The sequence below is a fragment of the Poecilia mexicana genome, unplaced genomic scaffold (genome assembly GCF_051168715.1).
Source record: "Poecilia mexicana isolate PSO_F unplaced genomic scaffold, ASM5116871v1 scaffold_2, whole genome shotgun sequence".
Taxonomy (NCBI): Eukaryota; Metazoa; Chordata; class Actinopteri; order Cyprinodontiformes; family Poeciliidae; genus Poecilia; species Poecilia mexicana.
Window position 1 is genome coordinate 7,063,793 of NW_028263371.1, and position 18,838 is coordinate 7,082,630.

The following is an 18,838-nucleotide window of genomic DNA, read 5'->3' on the forward strand; positions in this document are numbered from 1 at the left end:
CTCCGCCCCTTTTTGTTTGCTGCAGCTAGGTCCTTCTCAAACTCTCCCACGTGAAGTCAGCTTTTCCAGGTGAGGTTTTAATACGTCTATTACCGGCTTTGCAACGACAATGATTTCAGAGAGCGTTAGCATATTTCCCCATTTAGGTTTGTTAGCAAAAAAAACCCCACAAGAACAGTTCATGAATGGTTAAAATATGAAAAATGTTCGAGGTTGAAGTTTTGCCGTCGACTATATCATTATTACAGAATAACAGCCACTTCAGATAGAAAATGACAAAAAACAAACAAACAAAAAAAAAACATGTATGTTTTGTCTGTAACATGTCCATTCAGTAAAGTTACTCGCAGGTAGCTGAAGATTCAAGAATTGAAGACTCGAGTTGCTGTGCTCCATTATATGACCGAAATAAAAGTAAAAAGTACAGTTCAGTAAAACTACTCCTACTCTGTGCGCAGGATTTTAAGTCTTTATTGAACCTCCCAGAGCCCTTCCAAAAATATTTCAAGTACCGTAAATTAATATCCACCTCTGAAAAATGGCTAGTTTTATTAAACAACTAGCGCACAGAAATCTCTTTTCTTGATTTTTTTTCTTCTGCTTTTGGCAGGAAGTGTCCAATTAATTCCTTTCTATTTTATGGAAAATTTAAAGAAAAAGAAAATAATCCCATTGCTGGTAGTCAAATAAATAAATAAAATATGACAATGAATCAAGCTGCTGACGTTTTGTTTACATTTAATGGGAGCAGATGTGGCCAAAAATGTAGAAAGCTAATTCAAATCCAAAAAGGCCATAAAACATCATTAAGACACAAAAAAATAACTTTACAGATTTCCTTCCGCTGTTTTTTAAGTCTGATCACAGAAAAAAAAAACACATTTCTCGTGTCTGTGAGCAGGATTTGAAGTCTTTATTGAATCTCAGGCAGAAACATATATTTAATCCTTTATTGCTCTTGTCATTCTGCATAACCTCCATCCAGAACAGTAACACTGAACCCTTCAAAACACTTATTTCTGTTATTTTCTGTAAAACAAAATCAGCAGGCTGTGATTGTGTATTGAAGGAAAGTGGCCTCTCTCCAACAAGACTTGGTCTCTTTGATATAATTTCTAAAACAAAGAAGAAGAAAAAACCCTCATCTCATTCACATGTCATGTATTCCTTCCCATTGATCCTGACTGTAGCAGTATAGATACTGTAATTTCTGGTCTTATGGCTGATAGCTTAAGGTTTTGGCTGTTGTGTAAAACAGCTACAGCAGTCATTCTTCCTCAAAATGACAACAAAAACAAACAAACTAATAAAAAGAGAGACACCAAGCAAATCAAAATTATTTTTCCTGAATACATACATATCTAACTGCTTTTTTTTAAACTACTGATATTATTATTATAGTTGTTGTTATAATTATTATTATTTTTATTAACGGTTATATCAACATGGAAGTAAACACAGTCAAACTTAAGTTATTGCCTCGATATTTTTTGCATGATAAGAAATAAGATGGACAGCAATCAGGTGGATTTTAATACATACCGACACAACAAACTCTCCAGACAAATGGCATGCAGGACATGACACTGAGCAAGGAAGTAGAAACATTTCTGAACACCGTACAATATGAGCGCGTTGCGCTTTGAGGGAGTGTCTGGAAGACAGACGAAAAGGTTTTACAGATTACGTGTAACACTGTGTGCAAAAGGTTTTACATAAATATCAGACAGAACACACGTAACATAAACTTTAGGAACACACAACAGTAGTCTTTAAATTGTTCTTAAAATATGGCTTATCCAGATACATCTTTTCTTTTTTTTTCTTCTTTTAAATAGCCACTCGTGTATTCTTTTATATGTGATATATATGATTGTTTTGCCCACCTTGATGGTATGCGTTACATTTTTTTATTTTTTTTTTTATGTACAAACTGAGTGAAGGTGGTGGACAGATATATTTTTCCATACTGCAGCTAACGCAGAGGAGAAAACAAAAAGTTCAAAATGTCTCAAACTAGAAGGGTAACGCATCTGAAATGTGACTTTAGCCCTCCACGTGTTGTTAGCTTTGAAATCTAACATGGCTGAAGCTAACATCAATCCAGCTAACATTAACCCGGTTGTAGAGTCGGTGTCGTCTGTTTGTTCACATCTGAGAAGTTTCCCTACTACAAAATTGTGATTTGACACCGAAACACTCCTCTAATTTCTATGTTGGATCTACGTTGACAATAAAAACCCGATTCAAGCCAACCTTGTGAATGTAGCCTGCAAATTCAGCCAGACAGTGTTAGCTTTAGTTAGCTGGCTAAGCTACTTCTTTAGCATGTCTTGCAGAGGGCCTGGCAGGTATTTCATCACTGTGTCCATGATGCTTTCTTCTTCCTCCTCATCCCCACAACCGGCCGGCACGGCTTTCTTGGGTCGGGTCAAGCTGCCGGCTGCGGGCTCCTCCGCAGCAGCCGCTGCCTCAGCCTCGGCCTCCTCTTTCTTCTTCAACCCGTACTGGCATTAAAACACAGAACAAGAGTGGTGAGTAATGCAAAGACGAAATACATATAAAAAAGAGAAGAGGATTGAGTAGCTATGTGACACATTGGATCCTTATTCAATGTGCACCCCCATTTTGGACCCTGACGTTGCCATTTCGCCTCAAAAATAAGATTCTATTTTGTTCAATGAACCAGTTGGTACCCTTAAACTTTACCACCGTACCCTATATATAAATTCCCGGGCAAATTATACGACGATAATCACAAAAATGCTTGAATCTCAATGAATTACACAATTGACTATAAACTAATGTAGATTTAATATTACACACCAAAGCATTGTTCAAGGTATTGAACCCTTTTTGGGACAATTAACTCTTACAGAATATGAGAAATGGACACCTGATCCAAATGAAATAGCAATAAAACACTTTATGCTGGTAGATTATAATTTTTTGAAGTCACATAGCTTTCTTATAATGGGCAAGAAGTAGACTGTAGGAAATTTGAATCATCAATTTTTAACTATGTTCGGTATTATTGCCAAAAATCGACATGAATTAGTCAGTACAAAGTTTCTAGTAAGAAAAAACCTCCTTATCTTACCTGAGAAAGTGAAGTTTAAAACTATCAAAATGACAAATGACCAGAGTTGATGCAATTGTTTTAGTACCTGCAGAAAAACTACTGAATAGTCTTTTGAGAGTGAGGATTTGTTTATCCAGTCACCTGATGTCTGTTTTTGCTATTATTTCTCGGTTTGGGCAAAAGAAGCTTTAAAAGGGAATTATTTTTAGGAAACTAATCAACACAAATCCACTTTGTCTCACTTTAAGGCCAGTTCTGATTTGGGTGGAACATTTTTAAGGAGATACTCTGCTGTAAGCCACATAAACATTAACAATCAGAAAATGTGCATCATCTTCTGATTTAGTTGTATTTGCTCCTCAGCTCTCTATCTGATAAATCCCAGTCCTTTTTCTCGCCCTTATGTCTCTTTTTGTTCTGCACAGCTTCCTGATCCATGTCTGGTGTATTTTAAACAGCAAGTTAAAAATAAGTCAAAAAGAAGAGGAAAAAAAGGCTGCCACTAAAAATAGCAAACTTCAATAAAGCAGGTCAAAATTTAGCTTTAAGGAGAAACACAAATGATCACGTCGTGCATTATTTTTGGATTGTTACACTTTTCAGGAGCTGTTCTATCAAGTCATTTTTGTTTAAAATGATTGACTTTCCCCTTAATGAGCTAGCGTGTTAATTAAAAACTTCTCTGGGAAATTGGCATTCTTTGTTTTCCTAATAATGGTAATCTATTTCCATTTCCTGTTCTTTCCCTTTGGTTAATGACTCGCTACATTCAGACGGCAGATGTGGTTTACATCATACCTTATCCCTGATGCCTTGCCTCATCTGTTCCCTCTCAGCCTCCATCTTGGCGTATTTGGCCTTCCTCTCCTCCTCCTGCTGCCTCAGCGCTTCCTGTCGCTCCTCCTCTTTCTTTGCTGCATCGGGGTCCTCCTCCTTCTCCTCCCCGCCCAGCATCTTGCCCACATCAGGGGGGCCTCCTGAGAAACAAAAAGACGGCAGCGTAAAAGAGAGACATCAGGTACAGTAACAGCTCCAGCTGGTCTCTGAGACCGGAGTGTCGGAAAATTCAAGCTAGACTGTGGGATGGAGTGAATTAAACGGAGGCAGACACAGGATGAGACAGAAAAGTAAAAGATTTTTGACAGAACAGATTGCACACACAGAGTATTCCAGGTAAAGATTTTATGGACGTCATGACATTTGAACAAGCTGTTTTGATAAAGTGAGCATGAATTTCATTTTTCCTCCAGTTCTGCCTCGATAGAAACTTTTGGAGCATCTGTTGTGCGAGACTTTGGCTTCTGATAGGTTCTCTCTGGCAAAATGGCCTCAGGGGAGGAAAAGACTAATAGCTATTAGATGATCATTGCAAATGGCAACTGGAGGGAGGCTTGCTGGTGATTGAGCCTTCAATCCTGTAGCTTAGTTTTTTTCCTCATGCAGATTGTTATTCTCAGGGAATTTCTGAGAATTTCATGGGTTTGTTTGTTCAGGCCACATGCAGCTTGTGAATCTAGAGAAGACTTTCCACCATATCCATTAGCGTGATGTATTGGGGCGTCCTTCAGGAATAGAGTATTGAGGTTGCTTAAATAAAAAGCAACCTCAATGTCATGCAAGCAGCTGTGTCTGCTTGCATGACATTGAGACTATCTTCTACAGTGGGTTTAGTGGCTGAGCTAATCCTTAGCTTGAAGGTGTTTAGTTTATGGACAATATTACAAGACACAATCTCTCTTTGTCTTCATTTACAGCTGAGCAGTGAGGTCTACTGTCACAGACAAATTAACTCGACTTGAACAAGTAGAACCCATGACTGTAATGGTAAAAACAACTTGGGAAAACAATCACGGTCGCTCGGTTCACTACTCCCGTCCCTCATTTCCGACGTCTGTCACGGCGCCTCGCTGATTAATTGACGTAGATGTAAGGAGTCAGTTGCCTGTGAGTGATGGTAGGATATGTTATGTGGCCTCTGCTCTGTCTGTACCAAAAAACACCAACTGGTTTGTCCCAAATCCAACCCTCTCCTATGATCGTGAGATATGGATTTTGACCCAATGCTTCAGATCCCAGATTAACCCGGCCGAGACGAGCCTTCCCTGACAGGGCCGCTGATTCTCTACCATGAAAGAAGTCATTTCAGGTAAACAAAATAACTCCTGGTTGACTCAGGCACATCCCAACGGGAGCAGACCACCAGGCAGATCCAGAACCTGGGGAAAGGACAATATATCCCTTCTGGGCTTTGAGAAGCTTTCGTTTACCTGGAGTGGATCTGGAGAACTGGAGTATTTCTAGGGAGAAGAACATCTGTAGGCAGAAGACCTAAAAACAAAAAACGGTGAACGAATGAACCTAACAGAAAGCTTTGGTCACGTAGAGGGCTTTAGGAGCTTTGTTCTTTATTCTAATGGCAAAGAATACAAAAACTAAAGTTACCTAAAATGGTAAAGAGAAAAATCCACGAATCACCTGCTTTGTTTAATTTCTTTATATTTTGTTTTACGCAGTAGAGGTAATCATTTATTTTTCAACCTGTTTTCATCCAGGGTAAACTGAACCGAGAAGGTCAAGCCTACTAGACTTTTCGTAACAAAGCTGATATTTTATTCTACAAATACAGGAAAAAAATCATTTTTGGGGATTTTTTTTTAGACATTGACAAAATAATTAACTATTTTAATTATTAACCAAGTGAAGAGCATGAATTTTTCTCCGTCTCTTCTCGAACGCCTCAACCTCAGTCGCACTTACATAAAAGTTTAAAGAAGCTCATTTCCTAGAAGAGAACTCAGGAATATTTATAGCTGCTTGAAGCAAAATGATTCGTCCAAATCTGACGTTTAGAAAGATTTATGTCGTGCGACAAACCAAGGAAGATCTAATGCCCTTTCGAATTCTTCCTCAGTATTATTTGAAATGGAAGTCCCTTCATTTGAGCAAATATATTGCTGTAAAAAGGGGGAGATAGTCGTATAAAAAGAGAGAACTAGTTTTCCTGCCTGTCTGAACTATCCATTTCCATCACTGGAAATCTGCTGAACGTAAAAATAAAAATAAGTCTGTCTAAAGGCATCTTTGTAAACACAATGAACAGAAATGCCAGTGGTGGGAGAAATTTAGTTGAAGACCAGAGTAGACAAATGAACAGAAGAAATGAGGCGGGGGGGAAAGGAACAAGATAATTTCAATGTTGTGTTACCAACAGACTAATTTTGGGAAACAAAACGGGGAAGCGGGCTATCTCTTTGAGGCTTTATCGTCCAATTAGCTGAGCTGCTCCAGTCAGCAGGATTACCCTTCAGTTTATGAGCGGCCACACAGAGACTGGTGAGCGTGTGACGGCCGAGGAAGATGACGAGGAAGAAAACAACACAAGCAGAGAGGGGACGACTGGAACGAGATGGAGAGAAGAGGAGGAGGAGAGGAAGGGAAGAGGCATTTGAGGGGAAAAAATAAACAGCCGAGAAGTCTGCAGCTGCCCGCGGTACCGTTGGAGTTTCGACTCATTCAGCATAATAAAATCAGACTTCAGCATGTTGAGGGAGAGAGAGGCAAAGCATCCTAATAAGCCTAATAAATCAGACAACTACTTGAATGGGCCGTCCTTCAAATAGTTCTATTAAGTAGCTTTTTATGGCAAAAACAGAACAAAAAACACTATTGAGATTCCTTTTCTACCAGGAAACGGAGAACAATGTTGTAGTGCTACGCAGCTGTAGCTTAGTGCTCAAATACCTGGGCTTAACCCTGTATAAAAGTGCCACCTTGAAATTAGTGCCTGCAGCTGAAGTCCACTTGCTCCTTTTTACAGACGCTGTAGATCAGCTCCGACCCTCAGAAAAGCCTCCAGCCATAACGAGGAGCATCGATTTCTCCATAAATCAAACTTCTTAAGTTGCAGAAGGAAGAAGAGACTTTGGCATTCGCTCCTCGAAAACCAGTAGATGGAAATAAAATGACTAAATACCTAAATAAATATATTTAGAGACCATTGCCTTAACGGTCCATTTAAAGGGAATGTGACATCTTTTTTAATATATATATATTCATTATTTAATTGACTAGACTTCCTAGGATCTTCTAATGAGTTTCTGTTTCCCTGGGATATAAATAAGATGTGACACAGACACACATTTCTAGTCAAGAACCCATACTCATATTCCAAGCACACAGTAAGGATAACAAAGGTTTTTTAAAAACGAAAAGCTAACTATACCAACTATAGAGTGTCTTTTTGTTTAAGTCTGATGTCAGTACCGTTTTGGGTTCTACCAGCAAAGCGTTTCTCCAATTGTCTTGCAAATTTTCATCAAAGTTTTAAAATGTCACAAGAAAAATAAAGTGAATTATGGGTGCTTCATCAGATAAAGAGGAGCAAAGCTAGCATGGACCAAACATCTCAGAAAAATGGAGAGAACCTTACTAAATTTAGAGTTTTTCAGAGTTTCATGCCTCTGGTAAGGCACAAACTTGAGTCTAAAACCACCTCTTGAAAACTTAATCCAACTTGCTTCTGTGAATATACTGGACCTGAATCCAGTATAAACCCTTTGGGATGGTGGACATTCAAAGAGGTGTCACTGTGTGTTAGAAGTTTGTGAAAGGTTATGGTTGAAGACTAATTGCTGTTTTTTTTTGTTTTGTTTTTTTTGTTGGTCAAAGAAAGTCTCACAAAGTAACAGCAGTACCAATAATTGTTCCCCTGGTGAGTTTGTTAAAAACACTTACTTTCAAGAAGGGATGTTTACACCATGAATGCATAGGTACTTTATATGACATCAATGGAAATACAATAAAATAATAATAAAAAAAAATTAAGCTTTGTTGAAAAGGACAAATTAATGTGACAAGCACAGAAAAATATTGCGTAAAAAGAAAATTAATTTAAATCTAAAGCTAATTTTTCATTTGAATTTCAATAATCTCATTTTTCAGTCACTCATCAGTGATCAGACAGTTCAGTAGTGAGATTCTTTGATCTAAAAAGTCTGTAAACAGAAATGTTTTAAACGTTTCCTGCACACATCAGGTTTGCAGGGATTTGAAGAGCTTATAACTAAATGTTGTCTAACTCAGAAATGCATTTTGGCCTGAGATCATTTAGTGCTTTATAAACCAACAATCAGATAACAAACATTTTCTGAAATTTTCAATGTAAGATTATGTTAAAATAAAAAACGCCACATTTATTCTGAGCCTTTTTCCACATCTTTGCCAAAGGAGGCCAGTAAATAGCTTTGTACTTTAAATGGAGAACAACAATAGACTGAAGTATTTTGACAACGAGGGGTAAAAATTCAATGAGGTCACAGATTTTCCTGCTGGAGGAGAGATTACCACAGATTTGACACTTCTGCTATGGGAAGGAAAAGATGTAAACGGAGCGAAGGAGACGTGTGTGCACATAAATTGTTTACTTTCATTTCTGGCTTATATCCATAAGCTCTGGTGGGGTTTAGCTTTTCTTGCCCCGCGTGTTTAAATGAACATATCGTGTAAATTCTCGTGAAGAGCAAAATGCAAACGCATAAACTGAATATAGAGTATCTGGTGTGAGTCTCAGTCACTGGCTGTATTTACATATTCTATATGTGCTCTTAAACCTGTTGCAGTGTGCCTCTTGACAGCTTTTGCATACATTCACTCTGCATTCATGCAGGAGAGAATGACTGTATAACCTGAAGTGGGTTAAAGTCGCAGCAAATAATGCATTCATAGGAAAACATGAAACGTTTCAAGTGGTGCTAGCAGAGAAACGGAGTACTATATTACCCAGCATGCCTCTTTTTTTCTGCAGATATTGAAATGAACAGTCTTTGAAACTCAAATTAATCTCCACATAATGTTTTTAACCTTGAATATGCAGATTAGGATCCATACACGTAACCCTAAGTGAAGCTAATTTAGTCTAAGTGAACAAAATGCTCAAATTCAGCAGATTAAGATAATCTGTTCAAACCTGATTATTGTTTTTCGTTAATACTCCAAATATATGCTTTTCAACTATTTCACATTTGCATAAAATCTGCATAGGAGGTTATGTGTTCAGATTAGATGTCCTGCATGTGCACATTGTTGCCAAAAACACAGAGAATACAAAAACTAACAAAGGTTTTAACAGAAAAAAAAACATTTAATTTCAGCCTCTCTTGGTGCCAGTTTTATACAAACTGCACTGAACATACGTGGAGATGCCTCACACCAGCGCCATTAAAATTAAGTCATCATTATGGGCTAAACCCGAGTGTCCAGATAGCTGTTTTGGCCTAATTGCACCACGATTCATTTCAATAATACTTGAACTCAGCAGCGAGACAAAGGGTGTCATTTCTTAAATCCTCTCTGCTAAATTGCCTCTTTGCTAAGTCTTTGTTAAATCCAAAGCCTCCAGGGAAAGTGGGAAAGATCGCTAACCTCAGCCAACTTTCCCAGTGCTTGAACTTTTAGCAGCATCAGATAAACAGCTCCTTAATCTGCCCTCTTCTCAGAGGAAGGCTCTTTAAATCCAGCGCCTGGTTGGACGGACCGGGTCCGCGGGTATTAACGACGGCAGAAATGTGGCGGTAACAAAGAAGAGCAGCAGCACTTTTTCCTCAGCATTTTTATGCTTTGGATTCATTTTAGTTTCCTCCCAGAAGCAGAATAACAATCGGTGCCGTGGTTGTTTTGCACTAAATCCTGGTGTCATATGCACAGCTTAATGGCTTGTCTGTCTGCATGGCATTTTTGTAAACACATTTAAGGAAGTTTTATGCAAGAAATTCACTAAATTCAACTCTAATAGGCAACAACTTCATTCAAGGAAGACACATCTGTCAGATTCTCTGCTCTGTAACACTTGGTTTTGATTTATTTTGATGGTATTGAAGATATGTCGTAAATAAAATCGCTTTCTACCGACTTATTCATTTGAACAGCTTGTTTTTGCGATATTTTCTTCAGATGAACCATAAAAAGTTTCACCAAAGCTGCTACACAATCAGGTTTTGTGTAAATTATTTCTAAACATAAAAAAGTCTCGGCATGAAGATGACAATGCAATTATCTGTGGGTAAAAATATTTGTTCACTTTTTTACTTTTCATTGTTTCCTTGTTTTATCAAACTAATCTTTCTTTTTTTTTTACTGCAAGTTTTTATTGCCTTTAACTTCCCCTTAACTTAGATTTGACCAAAGTTACAAAACAACGAACTTCTGCTCGGAGAGAACCGTTTATCCAAACTCTTTATCACGTTATGATGATGTGAACACAAGACGCTCATCTCTTAAAGCCGATTTTAAGAGACTAAATGTGAACTGATGTAATTACTTCACAGGTTAGCTAAAAAAAAAACTTATTGTTTTTTTTCTCTATGCTGTTGGAAGTAGGTCTGTCACAAGAAGCAATAAATCAATTAATCTCATGATGGATTTAAATGATTTCCATTCGGGCAACAGTCGTTAAAGAGAGGCTCGCCTTTAGTATCATTGAAGTCTCCATTTTGAGAAACAAACATTTCATCCCCCGTAGGAAGTAGTTAGCCTGCACTTCCTGTCTCTTTTGCCTGGCTGTTAATGACTTTTTAAAATTCAATTTAATTGTTGTTTTATTTGTTTATTTTGGATATTTTTAAATGTTTTCCACTTTCAGTGTTAAATGTTTCTTTGAAATTATTATTATTTTTTTTTTTATCTTTGAGTTGGTGTTCTCACGTTATTGTGCCATTTTTATATAATATTAGTTGAAATATTAGTTGAAACTGATCTCAAAATGACAGGATTATCATTTATTGCAATAAGTTCTGAGACAATTTATTGTCCAGCAGGATTTATTACAGCGAAAGGCCTCATCTGGACTAAAGTTGTTTGGTCTTAACTAATATTCATTCATTTTCATCAAAGTCTGAACATTATAGTTTTGGTCAAAATTAAAAAAGGAGTGGCCTGATAAAGGACAAGTTATCTAGATTACCTAACTTACACATGATAGATGATAAACAGTGATTATCAATTAATATAATTTATTATATTCACCTCATTCATTTCTCACAAGACAAAAGTAAATGCATTTTAACGTTAAATTTGTCATAAATTTCTCTTTAGATCTGCGTGCCTTACCTCCATTCTCCTGCTATTAGGATATTGATTATATAAATGAAACCATCATTTCTTTTGTAAGGATCAATTGTCATGAGAAAAGCTTTTTTGTTCAGTACAAAAATATCTTCAAAATCAAATCAAAACAAAAGAAACTCAATAAGGAGATTAAAGACACTTTAAACGCATAATTTTGTTTTTGCCGACGTAACAGAGAATCTTTGTGTGTGTGTGTGTGTGTGTGTGTGTGTGTGTGTGTGTGTGTGTGTGTGTGTGTGGGTGTGTGCGTGTGTGTGTGTGTAGGTTTGCCTGTCATGTACTGAAGATCCGATCCATCAGCCAATCGTGTTACAGAGCCATTTAACGAAATTATCTCCACTTTCAGGGAATCGGGGAGGAAGGAGTCTCTCAAGGTGTCTCTTGTTTCATTTCCCCTGAAATGGCTTCACTTACATGTGATTCCCTCTTTGGTAGTGAAGAGTGTAAAACTGGATCCACATACGTTAGAATTTAGGACCAAATAAATAATAGCTGGTAATAATTGCTCCGAAATAGCAATAGAAGAAGAAGACATTTTACGATTAATGTAAATTATGTCCATAAGAAAGACTGTGATGAGCCAATATGGTTTAAAACAAAATAATTGTGGTGGGCTAGTGCGAGAACAGAATCACTGTAAAGCCTCTCAGCATGTTTCATTTTTCTTGGTGTTCTGCAGAGTATTGACTTTTCTGGAGGCATTTTCTCTTATTAAAGCTCTCCTTCCCTGGCCTGTCAGTTTAGGACAGGCCATTTTCTGTGAGATCTTCAAGTATTGGGAAATTATTTGAGAAGTCAATTCATCTTTAAGCTTCTTCAAACTTTACCCTCGGCCATTCATTTACAGAAATGGCAACTCTGTTTATTAAATTTATTAAATTTCTGAAGCCAATCTGTTGAACAGAATTTAATTTGGGGTTGTCAGAGGAAAGGGGACTGATCCCATTTGCACATCACGCTTTTTAGATTTTTATCTGCTTGAAATTAACGTATCGGTTTCCTTCCACTTCATTCCTTACTCTCTACAAATGGCTAAGAGTTGGGTGCCATTTTCCCTAAGGCAGTCATATTGCTGCTTGAGGCCTTTGTAGTTTGACTGAACTCATGTCATTTGCCTCTGGGATTAACAGAGTAGTGTTTTAAATTGAATTTGAACGTTGGCGCTCATTAAAATGTCTTTTATAACAATGATCCAATCTGTCACAGTGGGTTGGTAAAACCAAATGGAAAACCCCCCTTTGGATTTCCCACTCGGAAAATCAGAGAATCAAACAATCCAATATGGCCGCTTCTCCCATCAACAGTTGTAAGCTGTGAAGGAAACATGTCTATTTTGAAGGACACACTTAGTGGTGTTTGGATGTGCAAAGTAGAGTTTAAAACAATGTTTGTAAGTCATGCTACGCATAATAGCTACTTGGTGGAATCCTGATTTCTCCAACTACATTAACGGGAAAACCTGTGAAGTCATTCCCAGCCCCAAATTCCAACTTCTAAGGTAAAGGGAACACGACATAACTTCAGATTTTCTGAGTATTGGAAGTGCTGGGTCAGTTCTTGAGCACTCTGCAGCGGGAACAAATATTTAACTGTGGCTTTAAGTTCCTCAGCAGAAGCTGTTTGCCAGCCTGTTTAATTCCTTTCAAACAAACAATGACCCATCACTAATTAAAATGTGTTCCAGTGGTTTGGTACGTTCATTTAGAGGAGACTCATGAATTAAACGTCTGGGGAAAATAAGGTTTTTGGGAAGCTTCATTGCTGTGTCCGTAATGGTTAATCTTAGCTTAAGCTCTAGCTTTTTGGCTAGCGGTCGAACACAAAGTGGGATTTTTCTCCTGTCCAAAAGGTGTTGCGTCATTAGTCTCTCTTTATAGTGACAGGTTTGCAGCTCTTGACTGTTTTGGGCATCAGGTGACATACAGTTTTCAGCTGTGGTTGCTCATGGCAGAGCCAAGCAAGCCAGGCGAGTATCAAATTATAACCCTGCTGAGTCATTTCAGTTCAACTATGCTCCGTCTTCCTCTCCGTATCTGTAACTAGAGCCGCCTTAGAGGATTACTTAATGCACTGGAAGCATTCTCGCAGTCACGAAGACTCATCCTCACAGTGCCGCAGCTTTGGAAAACACAGTTGAAACTAAATAGGCAAAAAAAAAAAAAAAAACTGACCCGGGAAGTTTGCAGCTGAAAATCTGACTTCTACAACTTGGAAAATGTAGACTGTAAAATGCAGCCTGGTTTATTTTATTTCCCATCTTTCAAGGTTATCGGGCAGACATAAAATTTCAAACCACCGTCTCAGCAAATATCATTGTGATGAGGTATAAACTGTCCAGTTAGTTTGGCGAAGCAACATTTTCCTGACCCAAACCAAGTATGATGTCTAAACAGAGTCCGACAGAAAGAAGAGAGAATGAAAAAACAGTTCAACTCAACTCTCGCGGTTGAATAAATCGTTGTTTTGCTCCATCGTCATCATCCTGAAAACCAGTAGATTTTTTTAAGACTTTCAAGTCCCTAAAACTAAACAAGGCAATCCATGTTTTGACCTTGACAAATACATCTTTGCACCTACCACAAAATGTCTGTGTTACTGTTATTTCAAAAGGGATTTTCAGTCTACTCCGTTTTATGTTTGTGCCGTTATCAATTGACGCTGTCGCTGTGGAGAAACGTCAAGTTTGGCCAGCTTATTCCACTACCTGATAAATGAGTCTTCTTCCTGATTTAAATGCTCAAAAAAATCTACTTTTAATATAAGAAACTAAAACAACTAAAACATGTAGAGTAGTTTACAAAAAACTGTAGTTACAACAGTTTTAATATGTTAAATTAAAACTGGCTTGGTAAAAATACTGGTTAAGTATGAAAATTCAGTTCGACATTTCTGTTGGATTAGTCAGCTTGCTGTTTTACAAATTCTTTTGGTGGAAAAAATGATGCACCATTTTTGACCATAACCTTGGGTAAATGTAATTTTGGTGCACAGTGTGAATTCCTTCCACTTGAAATATACCATCCAAATTATTGCGTCCAGCAGTCTTATGTAAGAGCAAAATCGAACACGTAGAGATTGCGAGAACCCCAAGTTCATTTAAAATTGTAAAATGATGTGAATTAAAGGAAGCATGTTTTATTTGAACTGTAACTGCTGGTGTGTGTGAATGGCTTTCTGTCTTAGCCTTGTGGACTGGAGACATGAAGCTCTCTGCATCTCCCCTGATGCATGCTGGGATATAATCTCCAGCCTCCTTGCATCCGTCAACAGAAATATGTGAGATGGATGGATGGTTACATTTGCATATATATATATATATATATATATATATATTTATGTGTGTGTGTGTGTGCATGAAAACCACTAATATCACAATGGCAAATAATTGCAATATATATATAAACATCAGGTGCACGTGTTTTGTTTACACCATAAATGCTAATGGAGGTTCAGCTTCACTAAAGTGTGAAGAGGAAAACACAATTTCATACAATGTGTGAAAATGACTGTCACAGCAACTGATTTCATTGTTGTTGTTTTTTCTCTATGGTTTCTATGATTATCCTGACGATGTCTATGAAATTCTAAATTTCAAACAATCTTTTAGACTTTCTTTGTGATGTACAGCTAACTTTAAAAGAAGAAAAAATGTGCGTAGCTCATTATGCGTGACAGCCGATTGCATTCTGGTTTCTGTTGGACTCCCCAGAAGCGGACCTCGTTCTGCTTAATGAGGTACTATGAAGGTCAACACCAGAACCCAACAGCAATGTGTGATACTGGTGGAGACCGAACTGAAACACATTCATTAATCTAGTAAATATTCGATTCTGGTCTCTTAATTAGCTCAAAAAATCTAACTTATGTTGCTTGAAAAATTAATATGAATGTTTTGTGTTTTAGTCTGAAAACACAACTTTGTGTTATTGTTGCCAACTCAAAATGAAGTTTGTTTTTGTTTTTTTTTTATTTTGGGTGAATGATTGGAGTCCAGATACTTAACAAAGTATCGAATGTGTCTAGCAGTTAATAAAAGAACTTTAATTAAACTTGGAAACACGTTTGTTTCAACAAACATTGCACGTCTATTGCATGTGCAGACGTGTCTACATTATTGTTGAATTAAAACTAAAATCACAATTTAAACTAGAACTGCAAGCAGTTATAATGGCTTTCTCGCCCGACCCAGCAGGTTAAAAAAAATCAAGTTAACAAAAACTTTTATTTCAGATGTTTAGATAAACTGAACTGGTCCAGCTTTAAAGTGCTTATCCTAAAGTAAAATCACAGTAACTGGTCATTTTGAAATGTTCAGAGCTCAATTTTGTCCTGATTCACTTTTAAATAAGTTAAAAGAATGTTATCAAGCAAATATATTGCAATATTTTACCTCTGTTAAATATCTGACGGCAAAAACAGTGAAATATGTGAGTGTAATGAAATGAAATTAGAGCTGAAAAATGCCCTGATAAGCAATGACCATTGATGCTGTGTGGATCTTAACTAACATGTACTGACAGACTCTGAGCAGCAGATCAATAGATCCCTGGATTGATTATCTGACTGATTGGTTTGCTTCATTATCAGACCACCTCTACCCTCTCATAAGGATTTATAGTCCGACCTTTATGCTGAGTCGGTCGTTTTGTTGACATTCCGCTACATAAGGTCAATCAATCTAAATTGGAAAGGAACTGTAGGTTGAAAGAGAGAAAAAAAAGCTTCATCCCACAGAGAATTGGTGTTGCACATCAAACTCTACGACTTTCTAAAGTTTCCCCCACCCACTGGAGCCGACCCGCTCACAAAGACAGGCACAAGCGCCCCTTTGCAGCAGACGTGAGGCACTGAACCCACCCACTCTCTCGAAATCTGGCATCTGCAGCTCGGACTTAAAACCTGCCTCCAACTCAATGCAGTTGATTTAAGAATTCACAGTGCGGCTGCAGGGCACGCAGCGGCTTATGCAGAGTGAGGCAGCGGCTGCCTCTCCTGCATCCCAATGAGATGACGGAGTGGGTGGGGGGGTAGAAGAGGGGGCTACACGTCAGCCCCTGCCGTTCAACCGTAGCTGGCTAACTGCTGCAACCTGGAGAGCGGCGGCTCGACGGCACGCACGACTGAGCCGAATGGGAGAGATCCCTGCATTAAAACGGCCGGTGCCACTTTCCTGATCTTTGCCTTGGAGCTAAAGCTGACAAGGTGGTTCAGTTGCAGAGCTATTATTAGGACTAATTAGAGGCAAATATTATCCAAGAGGATAGAGCTTGAAGGATGTAAAGGACAAAAACTCATTTTTTTTTTTTGCTCTAATTCTCTCCTGTCTTTATCGCTTGCTTTCAAGGACTTTGACTTTTCTTTCCACATAAGTTACTCTGTGTGCGTGTGTGAGAGAGAGTGAGGTCTTTAGTTTGGTGCAGGATGCAAAAACAGCCCAACGTCCCACCAACAACTACAAAGCAAGCGCCGCTCGACAGCGTCCCTTTAAATCCTGAGCACTGCAGTGCTGTTAAATCAACCTCGCGCCAAGGCAGACGACTCACCTCCCAGCGCAGCTTTCATTACAAAATTCATGATGAGGCAGTTCTGCGTTCTCTTCCCTCAGTCGTCGACGTTATCAAGGACAGACCTGGAGCCAGGGGACAAAACACAGGAGTTTTAAACGGGATGGGGATCAAAGAAAGAGAGAGAGAATATATACACCATAAGCACCCAAAACCCAGTTTTACTACTGAATTGCTATAAATGTCCATCCACAGACTCGAGATTGTGTTTACTTTAGACTAACCCGGGCTCTTTCTGGAGCAGCGGTGAGTTTAGACGAGGCACCTGCGCCCTCGATTTACAACCTCACTCCATCTTGAGAGGATTTATGCTGACACCGCCTGACTTCAGAGTAATTCATCCTCATAAAAACGACGACCAGAAACGAGGGAAGGAAGGTGAAAACAAAGGCAGGGTCGCGCTCATCCAGAGGCGGCTGCGTTCTGCATCCACTGGACCCTGAAGGAGCTTCACTTTGCACAACAAGGGAAAAAGCTTTGCAGAAATGTTTAGGACACTCTCATTCTCCTCCACTTCAGCATCCCTTATACCATCCTAACGTTGTTGTAAGACTTTTTATGAAACCAAATTTTTAGTAATCATTTTTTTCACAATATGGAAGTTTATTCCTGTGAGATTCAAAACTCACGTTAGCTGTATGACACTGAGTTTCACGGAGGTTAAACAATCTAATTAAAGCTTGACTCCTGATTTGTGTACTCTCTCTCTATGTATAATTCAAAGGTAATCTGTGCAGTCCTGCTGCATTCTCCTGCATACCCTTGACACTGCAGCACAGGCAGATGCGTTCATAACTTCCTGCATCAGAGTCATTGTGCAGCAGTTGGAACGTCTTCCGATTGTTTCCTGATTTCGTCCCACTGCACCAGGACCCCCAGTTCCTCCTGGCTCAAACCCGTCCGGTCGTAACTAAGTGTTCTCATCCGCTCTCACTTCACCTCCCGCTATTACCGCGTATGACGGACAAAACCCAGCGCTGGAAAACATAAGTTACGTAAAAGAGAAGGGCACGCGAGCACAAGCATCCTCTGGTGAGAGGTGCAGAGACCTGCCACCGTCCCGTCCCGTCATCCAACATTCTCCCCGCATCATTTACCTGCTTTTTCTATGCTCCCCCTTTCCTTGGCGCTCCTTGAATCAGCCGTCTTCCTTCGTCTCCTCGCCGGGAAGAAACAAAACGAGCGATTTACGCGTCTCAAGCGAAGCGACGTGCCCCTCTTTGTGCAAGCAGCACTCAGTTTGCAGTCATGCCGGCTGTGTCAGAGTCAAGGCTGCAGCGGAGGAGGAGGAGGAGGAGAAAGAGGAGGATGGGGAGAGTCTATTCCTGCAGGACGAGGGGGAGAACATGCACAAAAAGACGGAGGGGGAGGGGGATCTACACGGATGATATGCCCTACCTCTTCAGTGTAGTTCAACTTCTACAGTGAGCACGAAACATTTAATTTGGTGCGTTCTCTGTTTTACTCGTGAATGCATGTGATTTGTACGATAAACGTACTTAAATCTTTTTTGTTTAGTCCTCCTTGTGCAGATCTTAGCTGTTCAGAAACACCTTGTGTCTCCTTGTGTCTTGCCAGTGGAAAGCCATTTGCATCGCTCCACTCTTAACTACCACCAGTTGTACTTTTATCCCTGCCAGGATTTGAGACCGTGCATTGGATAAACTGACGGACTATCAGAAGGACTCGATCAGCCTGGTTCTTACTTCACTTTCTTTCACCCAGCAGCCTCACTGACCTGAATAACGAGTCCACCTGCTCGCCTGTCCCCAAACACACTCATCGCTGCCCTGACATCAAGGACAAATAATGTGTTTGTCGCCTGACCTGGATTCTGACTCTAAACTCTAAAATGAACTCATCTGGAGTTGTAAGTGCTTAAGTCGTTCCCCTTTTTTCTCATTTTCATGGTGACATTTGGGCACGTGGTGAAGAAGACAACGAAAGAGCCCAGAAAGCTGTTAAACATCTCCCTCTGCCTGCAGCTAGTGTTCAAGATAAAGTTTTAACTGTTTTTTTTTTTTCATTTCATCCTCAGGAAATCTATGGATGAGAACGAACTCTCATTTTT

General features: G+C 39.0%; 1 protein-coding gene across 1 annotated transcript; it reads right to left on the bottom strand.

The window, feature by feature from the left end:
- Positions 1 to 721: 721 nt before the first annotated feature.
- On the bottom strand, positions 722 to 18,016 carry cplx2a (complexin 2a). Its single transcript, XM_088009821.1, has 4 exons — positions 17,865 to 18,016; positions 16,747 to 16,832; positions 3,881 to 4,059; positions 722 to 2,507 (listed from the first exon to the last, which is right to left on the bottom strand). The coding sequence occupies exons 2-4, from the start codon at positions 16,775 to 16,777 to the stop codon at positions 2,316 to 2,318; spliced, it is 402 nt and encodes a 133-aa protein (XP_087865947.1). The 5' UTR covers positions 16,778 to 16,832; positions 17,865 to 18,016; the 3' UTR covers positions 722 to 2,315.
- Positions 18,017 to 18,838: the final 822 nt, after the last annotated feature.

Excerpts from the sequence above, each read along its gene's own strand:
- cplx2a (XM_088009821.1), bottom strand. The coding sequence starts at position 16,777 with ATGAATTTTGTAATGAAAGCTGCGCTGGGAG. Across the intron at positions 4,060-16,746 it reads AATGAAAGCTGCGCTGGGAG|GAGGCCCCCCTGATGTGGGC; the intron begins GTGAGTCGTCTG and ends TTTGTTTCTCAG. Across the intron at positions 2,508-3,880 it reads GGCAAGGCATCAGGGATAAG|TACGGGTTGAAGAAGAAAGA; the intron begins GTATGATGTAAA and ends TTTTAATGCCAG.